The sequence below is a fragment of the Passer domesticus genome, chromosome 30 (genome assembly GCF_036417665.1).
Source record: "Passer domesticus isolate bPasDom1 chromosome 30, bPasDom1.hap1, whole genome shotgun sequence".
Lineage (NCBI taxonomy): Eukaryota > Metazoa > Chordata > Aves > Passeriformes > Passeridae > Passer > Passer domesticus.
Genome location: NC_087503.1, coordinates 827,177 through 838,191, shown reverse-complemented (window position 1 = coordinate 838,191; position 11,015 = coordinate 827,177). Strand labels below are relative to the sequence as shown.

At 53.4% G+C, this 11,015-nt stretch overlaps 1 protein-coding gene across 1 annotated transcript; it reads left to right on the top strand.

Moving 5' to 3' along the window:
• The first annotated feature begins 9,535 nt into the window (after positions 1 to 9,535).
• LOC135287702 (olfactory receptor 14A16-like) lies at positions 9,536 to 10,813 on the top strand. The gene has a single exon (XM_064400925.1). The coding sequence runs from the start codon at positions 9,536 to 9,538 to the stop codon at positions 10,466 to 10,468; it is 933 nt and encodes a 310-aa protein (XP_064256995.1). The 3' UTR covers positions 10,469 to 10,813.
• Positions 10,814 to 11,015: the final 202 nt, after the last annotated feature.

The window sequence follows — 11,015 nt, the reverse complement described above, 5'->3', positions numbered from 1 at the left end:
AGGGCAGCTGGACTGGGTGATACCAGTGAAGCCTGCTGCATTCACATGAGCCTGCAAATGCTTATGGTGAGACCATTGTCCTCAGAGGGGTGTCTCTCTCTGACCCTGGTCACCTTTGCCCTGAGCTATTACAGTTCCAGTGTTGGGCACCTGGGCCTCCACACTCTAGAAGTCACTGGGAATCTGGTGCCCGTGTAAACCCCCAAAACACTGAGATTTAGTCCCCCAAAATACAGAAATGACCAAGATTCAGCAAAAACACCCAACCCTGGATTTCCCCTCTCTGGTATCTCCACTTTGGGCTCCTGGAGGCCCCCCTGTCTGGGCTGCTGCGGGTCAGGTTTGTATTGGTGTTCCCCTCTCTGGGCTGCTGGGGCTCCTGGCAATCCCGCAGGTTCCCCTTCTCTGGGCTCACCACTTTGGCATCACAGGTGTCCCGGGGTCAGCACTGTCCGGGGTCCCTGTTTCAGAGTCCTGGGGTATCCATGGCTCCCCCCTGTCCATGCTGCCAACATGTCCAGGCTTCTGGAGCACCCCCAGCTCTCGCATTGCCCGTTTCTGCTCCCCCCAGGGCCGGTTTCCCTGCCAGCCCTGCCGGTCCCGGGCGATCCCCAGGTGGCTCTGGGCTGACAGTGCAGCCCCTGGGCCGGGCAGAGCCAGCCCCAGCACGGGGGGACCCTGCATCCTCCGCTGCCTCGGCAGCCGCACCCAGCGCCGGGCACAGAGCTCGGGCAGCCCCCGCCGCCCCCTGCCCAGGGAGCCCCGGGGACCCCCGCAGCCGGGGCCGGCTCTGAGCGAGGCGGCCCCGAGCCCGGCTGCGTGGCCAGGGGGGCACGGCGAGCCCGGGGCCTCCGTGCCAGCGCTTCCCCCGCTCTCCCTCAGCCTTTGCCCGGCCCGGCCCCCGAGCACAGAGCTCTGCCCGGGGCTCCCGGCCCGAGGGGCGGCTCCGGGCCCGCCCGGCCGCTCCCGGCTCCCACAGCCCGCCCAGGGCCGCCAACAAAACATCCCAGCACCAAATCCACAAACCAACCCCTGCCACCCTGTCCTGCTGTGCCTTCCCAGGGACCCCAACCCCGCGGCAATGCCCCCGGCGCATCGGGACAAAAAGCTGCTCCAGCCCAGCCCCTCGGAAGCCCCAGCTGCGGCCCGTCCTTGGCACAGCGATCCCGGCAGCTGCCCCGCTGTCGCAGCTGGGCTCTGGAGCAGGGAGGCTCTGCGGGACCCCCGGGCTGGGCCCCCTCCCAGCCCGTGCCCACCCCGCACCTTCAGCCCGGCCTCTCTCGCTGCTCCGGCTCCTGCACAGTCCCCGCTCTCAATTCCTCGGCCCCCTGGGCTCTCCTCTGGGGCTCCTACAACACCCGGCAATGGAAAACAATCGATTTTGGTGCTCCCGGGTGAAGCCACAACTGAAACTTTGATCCTTTGGCCTGGCTGCAGAGACCCCCAGGGTGTTTTCTGCACACAGTCCCAGCCCCCAGCACTTGCTGAAGGCGCTCCCTGCAAATGTCACTGTGCCAGGGCCCTGTCCTTGCTGTCACCTGCTGGGGCTGGCCATGCACAGAGCTCCTGGACTTGCATTTCCAGCTGCTGTGCAGCCAAAGATGAGGGACCTGCAGCTCTCTGAATGCAAAAACTGGAATAGGAGCCTCTCTCCAGGGGGAAATTTCCCCTCCTGTGCCAGCCCCTGGCAATGCTGCCATTCTCTGCTGCTGCTGGGGCACTCGGGGCTCTGGCTGGACAGCAAAGGTGACCCTGAGCCAGGAGCTTTCCTTGGCTGCAGCAAAGCCTCGGCACACAAAGCCCTTCCCTGCGCTGTGCCCTGTGCCAGGAGGGATTGTGCCAGCCGAGCTGACCCGAAATTTCTTCTCCCAGGCAGCTTTAGGACACGCACCATGGAGAAGCAAGAGCCCACTCTCAGCTTTGCGCAGTCCTGCAGAAGAATCCGGTGTGTGAAGCAGCCTGGGAACAGGGTTTGGTGTCAGGGGAGGGGAACTCAGAGCCCTTTTCTGCCCTGTGGGCTGAGGCTCTGCATTTGCAATGGCCCTGCAGCTGCCAAAGGGGCTCAGCTGAGAACAGTTCTGCTGAGACCCTGTCCTAAACCTGCTTTTCCTGCAAATGTGTTCAGAGGAATCCTCATTTTTTTGCAGCCCCAGGTCTTGTGTGTGGGCAGGTGTGACTGTTGAAGGATGGAAGACCTCTACTTGGAAAAGTACTCCTTTTTTTTTTTTCTTTTTCTTTTTTTTTTTGTTTGGTTAGATTTGGTGTGGTTTCTTCTTTGGGGTTTTTTTGGGTTGTTTGTTCTTACTGGAGTTTTGGTTTTGTTTTGTTTTGGATTTCATTCTTTTTTTGTGTTTTTGTGTTGTTTTTTTTTTTTTTTGTTTGGGTGGTCGGGTGGTTTTATTGGAATGATTTTCTTTTCTTTTCTTTTCTTTTCTTTTCTTTTCTTTTCTTTTCTTTTCTTTTCTTTTCTTTTCTTTTCTTTTCTTTTCTTTTCTTTTCTTTTCTTTTCTTTTCTTTTCTTTTCTTTTCTTTTCGTGTTGCAGAGGGGTGTTTTTTCAGGTTTTTTTTTATTAACTCCCATGTCAGTGCTGGGCAGAGCTCTGTAAGTGTGTCTGACACTTGTCTGTGGCACTGTGCAGGTGGCCAGGGGGACCCTCCCCGAGCTGTGTGCAGAGGAATCCACATCAGCCCAGGCCGGGCTGGGCAGTGGCCGCTCAGTTCCATGGACTGGACGCGGCTCTGGACGCTTCCCTTGGAGCATCTGCAGGGAGGGAACGCTGGGGCTGTCACTGCTGGGGTGTCACACACAGGGGAACGCTGGGGCTGTCACCGCTGGGGTGTCACACACAGGGGAACGCTGGGGCTGTCACCGCTGGGGTGTCACACACAGGGAACGCTGGGGCTGTCACCGCTGGGGTGTCACACACGGGGAACGCTGGGGCTGTCACTGCTGGGGTGTCACAGACAGGGGAACACTGGGGCTGTCACTGCTGGGGTGTCACACACAGGGGAACGCTGGGGCTGTCACCGCTGGGGTGTCACAGACAGGGGAACGCTGGGGCTGTCACCGCTGGGGTGTCACAGACAGGGGAACGCTGGGGCTGTCACTGCTGGGGTGTCACACACAGGGGAACGCTGGGGCTGTCACTGCTGGGGTGTCGCTGGGGCTGTCACCGCTGGGGTGTCACAGAGAGGGGAACGCTGGGGCTGTCACTGCTGGGGTGTCACACACAGGGGAACGCTGGGGCTGTCACTGCTCCTGCCCTGTCCCCAACAGCTCTGCCAGCGCCTCGAGGGGACACAAAGGCTGAGCCAAAGGGTGAGAATTGCAGAAGGGGCTGAGATGGGAGGGACCCATTGGGATCAGTGAGTCACAGAATCACAGAATTACTGGGTTGGAAGAGACCTTCAAGGTCATCAAGTCCAACGCAGCCCTAACACCTCAACTGGACCATGGCACCAAGTGACACATCCTGTCTTTTTTTTCAACATATCTAGGGATGGTGATTCTACCACCTCCCCAGGCAAACCAATCCAATACTTTCCCACACTTTCTGCAAAAAAACCTTTTCCTAAAATCCAACCTATATCTCCTTTGGTGCAGCTTAATACTGTGTCCTCTGGTTCTGTCAGTTGTTGCCTGGAGAAAGAAACTGACCCTACCTGACTGCAACCACCTTTAAGGAACCTGTAGAGAGCAATAAGGTGACCTCTGAGTCTTCTTTTCTCCAGACTGCAGCTGGAGAAAAGACAACCCGAAGAAACAACCCCAGCTCCTTCAGTCATTCCTCACAGGATTTGTGTTCCAAGCCCCTCACCAGCCTTGTTGCCCTTCTCTGGACACGCTCCAGCCCCTCCATGTCCTTCCTAAATTGGGAGGCCCAGAACTGGACACAGGACTCGAGGTGCTGCCCAACCAGTGCTGAGCACAGGGGAAGAATCACTGCCCTGCTCCTGCTGGCCACACCATTCCTGATCCAGGCCAGGAGCCATTGGCCTTCTTGGCCACCTGGGCACACTGCTGCCTCATGTCCAGCCTGCTGTCCATCAGTCCCTGCAGGTCCCTTTCTGCCTGGCTGCTCTCCAGCCACTCTGTCCCCAGCCTCTGGCATTGCAGGGGGTTATTGCGGCCAAAATGCAGATCTGCACTCTGCCCTTCATCCAACCATTCCAGGTCTCCCTGCAGAGCCCTCCTGCCTTCCAGCAGATGGACACACACTCCCAGCTCAGTGTCATCTGCAGATTTACTAATGAAAGACTCAATCCCCTCATCCATGTCATCAATAAAAATATTGAACAGAGCTGGCCCCAGCACAGAGCCCTGAGGGACAGCACTGGTGCCTGGCTGCCAGCTGGATGCAGCAGCGCTCACCAGCACTCTCTGGGCCGGCCATGCAGCCAGTTCTGAACCCAGCACAGAGTGCTCCTGTCCCAGCCCTGGGCTGCAGCTTCTCCAGGAGTGTGCTGTGGCAGACAGTGCCAAAGGCCTTGCTGGAGTCCAAACAGACACATCCACAGCCTGTCCTGCATCCACCAGCAGGGTCACCTGGTTGTAAAACGAGACCAGGTTGGTCAAACACGACCTACCCCTCCTGAACCCCTGCTGGCTGGGTCTGATACCCTGGCCATGCTGTAAGTGCTGGGTGATGACACTCAGTATAAACTGTTCCATTTCCTTAGTGGGTACTGAGGTCAGGCTGACTGGCCTGTAATTACCAGGATCCTCCTTCCCACCCTTGTTGTGAATGGATTTCACATTGGGCATTCCAGTCGTCTGGAACCTCCCCAGTGAGCCAGGACTGCTGGTAAATGATGGAGAGTGTCTTGGCAAGCTCATCTGCCAGCTCCCTCATCACCCTGGGGTGGATCCCATCTGGGCCCATAAATTTATGGACATCCAAGCATCTCAGCAGTTCTCTGACTGCCACCTCCTGGATAACAGGGGCCCATTCTGCTCCCTGACCACGGAGAACAGTTTTCCTGAGGACAAGCCGTTCTTCTCACTAAAAACAGAGGCAAAGAATGCTTTAAGCACTTCTGCCTTCTCCTCATCTGCAGTTGTTGAGTTCTCTTATGCATCTAATAAAGAATAAATTTTGGTCTTACCCTTTCTTTCATCATTGATAGATTTGTAAATACATTTTTTATTTTCCTTTATAGAAGTCGCCATTTTAATTCAAACTGAGCTTTGGTCTCCCAAATTTTTTTTCTACCTGCTCTAGCAGCTCTCTTAAATACATCCTGAGAGACCTGATCCTCCCTCCAAAGATGATACATCCCGTTTTTTTTCTAAGTTCCTCCAAAACCTCCTTCCCCATCTAGGCTGGGCATTTGCCTCGTCGACTTGTCTTTTGGCATGAAGGGACTATTGCTTCTTCTGCCCTCAAGATCCCTCTTTTGAAGCACACCCATTATTGCTGGCCAGGGCTCCGTGTACAAATCACGAATGGAATGGGACTGCTGTGGAAAGCATCTCAAGCTGTTTATTTTCTAGCATCGGTCTCATTACATGGTTATGATTTGTGGAAAGAAAAAAACTCTGCAACTTCGCAAAAGTTGTAATGCCGGTATGTTTATTTCAGCACTGGACACGTGGGGATTGTTCCCCCTTAAAGGACATGTGTACCCCTGAGAACTCCCAACCCTTTTTTATCTCCCTTACTTGCAGCGTGTCCAAAATCCCCCACTCAGGGCGGCCCCGGCAAGCTCAGTGGCACGCGAGCTGCAGTGCTGGGGGCACTCTCCCCTCTTTGTGTGCTGCAGGGAGTGCGCCTGAGGCAATGATGCCTTCTCAGACTCTGGGCTTGCTACGGCAGGAGCGATGGAAAGGCGGAGTCTGTCTTCTGGGATAAACTGGGTTTATTGAGGAGCAGGGAAGTGGAGGGTCCAAGGAAATCAGAAGGCAAAGACAAGACTAATGGAATAATGGCAGCTTATAAAGGGAGGTGGGTACAAAGCCTGCCCTCCAACCAATGGAGTAACAGGGAGGAGTGGGTAAAGGGATACAGACATTATTGTACAACTAAACACAGGTAACCTGGGGAGGGGCCCCAGCCCCTGAGCCAATCACTCAACGCCCTAAAGAGAAGCTTCTAGATGAAAGGACTGGGTCGTCAAGTGACAGGCAGGGCACCAGGGAGGGACAGAGCAAAGGGATGCAATGGCTCTTAGGGTAACCAGGGAGGAGATAGGGAAACTGACAGGGGATTCAGAAGAGGAGGCAACTGGGCAGAAGCACTATTAGCATGAGGGGAGAATAGAATGCACCAATTTACAAAGTACAACTCAAAACAGCTAGAACCAGTTAAAAGCACAACCCAACAGTAAACTGACTGAAAATCTTGTGTTTTGTCTCCTTACATTGTCAGTAAGGAAGAAAAGGTTGTAGAGAGAGGAGAAGTGTTCTGAAAGATTTGTTCTGATTCTTATTACTCTTTCTTTTAGTTACTATTGATAAAATTTTCTTTATACGCTTTTAAAGTTTTGAGCCCACTTTGCCTTCCACCTACTCCTGTCTCACAGCAGGAAATGTGTAAGTACATCCTAGTGAGTGCACAGATAATTAGCCAACACTGAACCCACCACACTAATTGATGCATTAGCCTAGAATCTCAGTTTGGCAAACCAATACCACTACAGAAACTTTCCTGATGAACTGCACAACAAAAGAAGAAAATTAAGGCAGGGCAATGGTTTCTCAAAACTTGTTTGATCCTAATGAGCCCTGTGGTGCATTTGGAGCTGAGTCCTTGAACCTCAGGGCCTGAGAAGAGATTGCACAAACCTTTCCAGGAGTCAAAGCCCAAACTGTCTCAAGGAATTAAGGGTCCCAGTGAGGTCAATCCCCAACACAGCCTCCTCGTGGACTCCTTGGAGAAGAGAATTAGAGGGCAGGATGGCACAAAACCATCTCAGAGACTCAGTGTGGAAAGGAAATTCCAAAGTACCCTAAAAAATTTTAGTATCTCAAGGAATTAATGAGTCTCAATGAGTGTCAGTACAAAGCTCTCAAGGGACTAATTAAAGCAGATAATTGGAGGCCATGATTCACAAACCTCTCACAGAGTCAGTATCAAAAAGGAAACACCAAGTACCTTAAAATAACTGAAGTACCCTGAAGCATTAATGAGCCCCACTGAGTGTTGTTACTGACAAAGCCTCTCCAGGGACTAATTACAGCAGATAATTGGAGCCCATGATTGCAGAAACCTCTCAGAGACTCCAAGGCAAAAGCCAAACCCAAAGTCCTCTGAAAAACCTGCAGTCCCTGGGAGCATTCAGGAGCCCCCAGGGCCATTGCTGAGCAAGGCTCCCCAGGGACTCCTTCCAGCAGATCCTTGAGGCCACTGGGATGTGGGCTAGGGGGGATGCTGAGGGCAGGACAAGGGGCTGACAGTGCCCAGCCTGGCTGGGGCTGTGCCAGGAGGCCCCAGGGCCTCAGGACAAGGTGTCTCCTCCCAGCCCTTGGTGGCACAGACCCTGCTGCTGTGCCCCAGGCCACCAAGACTTGGCTTCTCTTTGTCCCCACCTGTCATCACTGCCTCCAGTTCTCTGCTCTGCCTGGGTCCTGGGGACACTTTCTCAGTCGTGTCCCTCAGTGGGACCCATTAAAAGTCCAAGAAACTTTGGAGTTGGATTCTGCCTTGGAGTTCTGGAGAGGTTTCTTCAGCTGCCTCTCAGGGACTGATGTTCAGGGCCTGAGCACAAAGCCCCAGAGGGTCATTAAAGTCCTTGTGCTGTGTCTGTGCTGCTGAGCTGGGCTGGGCTCCTGGCACAGAGGCAGCTCCTGGTAAGCAAGAAGAGCTTCAAAAGCACATTTCTCTTGATGAGCAGCTCTTCTGCCAGCCCAGCAGGGCTGGGGCACTGCCTGCAGCCCCCCCGGGCACAGCCCAGAGGCACAGAGAGCTTCAATCAGTCAGGGCTGGGAAGGTGCTGAGAAGTGCCTGGGGCAGAATCACTGCCAGCCCTTGGCACAGGAACCTCTGGCTGCAGGACAATGCAGCTGCAGCTCCTGGAGCCATCTCCTAAAGCTGGAACATCCCAATGCCTGCAGACTCTGTGAGTACAACTCTGAGTATTTCTGGTGCAGGGGAGGTGAAATGCTCCTGGACCTCTGACATGCTGAGGGGTTCTGTTCAGTCATAGAATATTTCCAGAACAAGGATTTTGATAAATATGAGGAAATTTTCTAAGACTTTATATTCAATTTTATACTATTCAAGAATGGCAGGGAGGTGAGATAAAAATTAAAGGTTGATTATGAATTATCTTTTAGTGATTAGTAGGTTCACAGAAGATCCCTGATGTGCTTTCAGCCTCTCTGCCCATGGACAACAGCAGCATCACCTTTGCTGGACCCATCAGGCTCAGTCTGAGGTGTCCTTTCTCCAAGCTGCAAACAGAACCTGTCCCCAGCCAGTGCCCTGCAAACAGGCAGGGTTCCGTCAGGCCCAGGAGAGTGCACAGAGATTTGGGGTCTGTGGGTGCTGGCAGGGAGAGATCAGGCACAAGGAAACACCTGCAGGAGGAAAATCTCCAGGAAGCAGAGAGAAGATCTGGCAATGACAGAAAACAAAACCCAGCAATGCTGTGGCAGGGAGAGTTTAGAGATGTCCACAGGATCCCCTCCAGTGCAGCCCCTCCCTCTGAACAAGCCCCCTCCCTCCTGTCCCCCAGCCAAGCCTCTGCCCTCAGGGCAGGGGCTCCAAGGCGTGAAGCCCCTCCTGTGCAGGCAGAGCTGCAGCAGAGCCGTGGGGCAGCTCTGCAGCCCCGGGCCCAGTTCCCTCTGCAGAGCACAGGGCTGGGAGCAGCTGCCCGGCCCTGGGGGCTCTGGGAGGGGGCACAGCTGGCTCAGGGTGACGCTGTGCCCAGTGCCCGGCTCTGGGCAATGCTGTCAGTGCAGCCAGGGAAGGAGCTGCATCTCCCTTCATCCAATGCCAGCATAAAAACACTTGGAATTCTCCCTGAGATTTCAGTTCAAGCTGGGAGCTTCAATCCTAGGTGCAAAGCTCTCCTAGAGCATCTCTGAGTTATAAGATTGATGGGGAATAGCAGATGTGCTCTGACACTGAAAATGCTGCTGGGTTGGTGAAATGAGCAAAGCCCTTGTCTACAAATGTGGAGCTGGGCTGTGGTGGATCCATCTCTTCCCAGCACTATCTGGTGATCTTTAAGGAAAACTTGGGAGTGTGAACATCCTCCATTTGAGAAAAGTGAAAGCCCAGAGAAACTCTGAACAGAATCAACTGACAGACCATCTCCCCTCAGTCTCCACTCATCACTTTGCCTCACAGAACGTGCTCTGTTCTCACTGCAGGCAGCAGAAATGCAGAGGGTTTCTGATGTCCAAGAATACCTAGAGAAATACAGATGGAGATTAAAAAGAAAACCTCAGAACTCTTAAATACAGAAGCTTGTCAGTGTGTGTTACAGAGGAGGGTGTATGGGAAATGGCTTTGATTTTGGTTACAGACATCTCCTCTAACTCTTCATTATCCTTTCTCCATGAGCAGGTCCCCATGTGCAGCCAGAGGAAATGTCCAACAGCAGCTCCATCAGCCACTTCCTCCTGCTGGCATTGGCAGACACGCGGCAGCTGCAGCTCCTGCACTTCTGCCTCTTGCTGGGCATCTCCCTGGCTGCCCTCCTGGGCAATGGCCTCATCATCAGCGCCGTAGCCTGCGGCCACCACCTGCACACGCCCATGTTCTTCTTCCTGCTCAACCTGGCCCTCAGCGACCTGGGCTCCATCTGCACCACTGTCCCCAAAGCCATGCACAATTCCCTCTGGAACACCACCACCATCTCCTACACAGGATGTGCTGCACAGCTCTTTTCATTTCTGTTCTTCATCTCAGCAGAGTATTTCCTCCTGACCATCATGTGCTACGACCGCTACGTGTCCATCTGCAAACCCCTGCACTACGGGACCCTCCTGGGCAGCAGAGCTTGTGCCCACATGGCAGCAGCTGCCTGGGCCAGTGCCTTTCTCTATTCACTGCTGCACACAGCCAATACATTTTCCCTGCCCCTGTGCCATGGCAATGTCCTGGGCCAGTTCTTCTGTGAAATTCCACACATTCTCAAGCTCTCCTGCTCACACTCAAACCTCAGGGATCTGGGGCTTCTTCTCATAAGTTTTTTTTTAGGTTTTGGCTGTTTTGTGTTCATTGTTTTCTCCTATGTGCAGATCTTCAGGGCTGTGCTGAGGATCTCCTCTGAGCAGGGACAGCACAAAGCCTTTTCCACTTGCCTCCCTCACCTGTCTGTGGTCTCTTTGTTTGTCAGCAGTGGCACATTTGCCTACCTGAAGCCCCCCTCCATCTCCTCCCCATCCCTGGATCTGGCCCTCTCAGTTCTGTACTCGGTGGTGCCTCCAGCCCTGAACCCCCTCATCTACAGTCTGAGGAACCAGGAGCTCAAGGATATCTTGAGGAATCTGATTACTGGATTTTTTCGGAAACACTAACTGCTTGTTTTGTCCTCCATAGTCTAAAGAGAAAGGCATTGCAGGTCCAGCCTCTCCTTTAAAATACTTCATAGTGGTTGTGTGCATGTGGGGGATTTCCTTTTCTATTTTGTGATAATTTTGTGCACAATGAAATTTGGTTATTCATCCCATTTCTACCTCCCTTCTTACACCCTGAATTTTGCCCACAGACTGTATAAATGTGGAATCACCTCCTCTGTGCACTTTAGCAAAATAAAGGATCCTTCATGTATTTGTTTTCCAAAAATCCTTCCTTTGAAACCTCATCTCAATCTGGTAGGGCAGTGCCTGTGTGCAGAGAGAGAGAGAAACAGAGTCCCAGCACAGCAGCTGTGCCAGGGAGCTTGAGCACTTGGTGTTTTCAAAGAGACGCTCTCTTTGCACTTGCACTGTCCTTCTGTGCCTTGTGTGAGTCCTCAGCTCTTGGGTGCTCGGGTGCTGTCCTGCTGTGTGGCTGTCCTGAGATCACAGGAGGGATTGACAATTTTCTGCTGTTTAAAAGAAGACAAGATGGGCTGGAATTGTT

Coding starts and splice junctions, on each gene's coding strand:
- LOC135287702 (XM_064400925.1), top strand. CDS start 9,536: ATGTCCAACAGCAGCTCCATCAGCCACTTCCTCCTGCTGGCATTGGCA.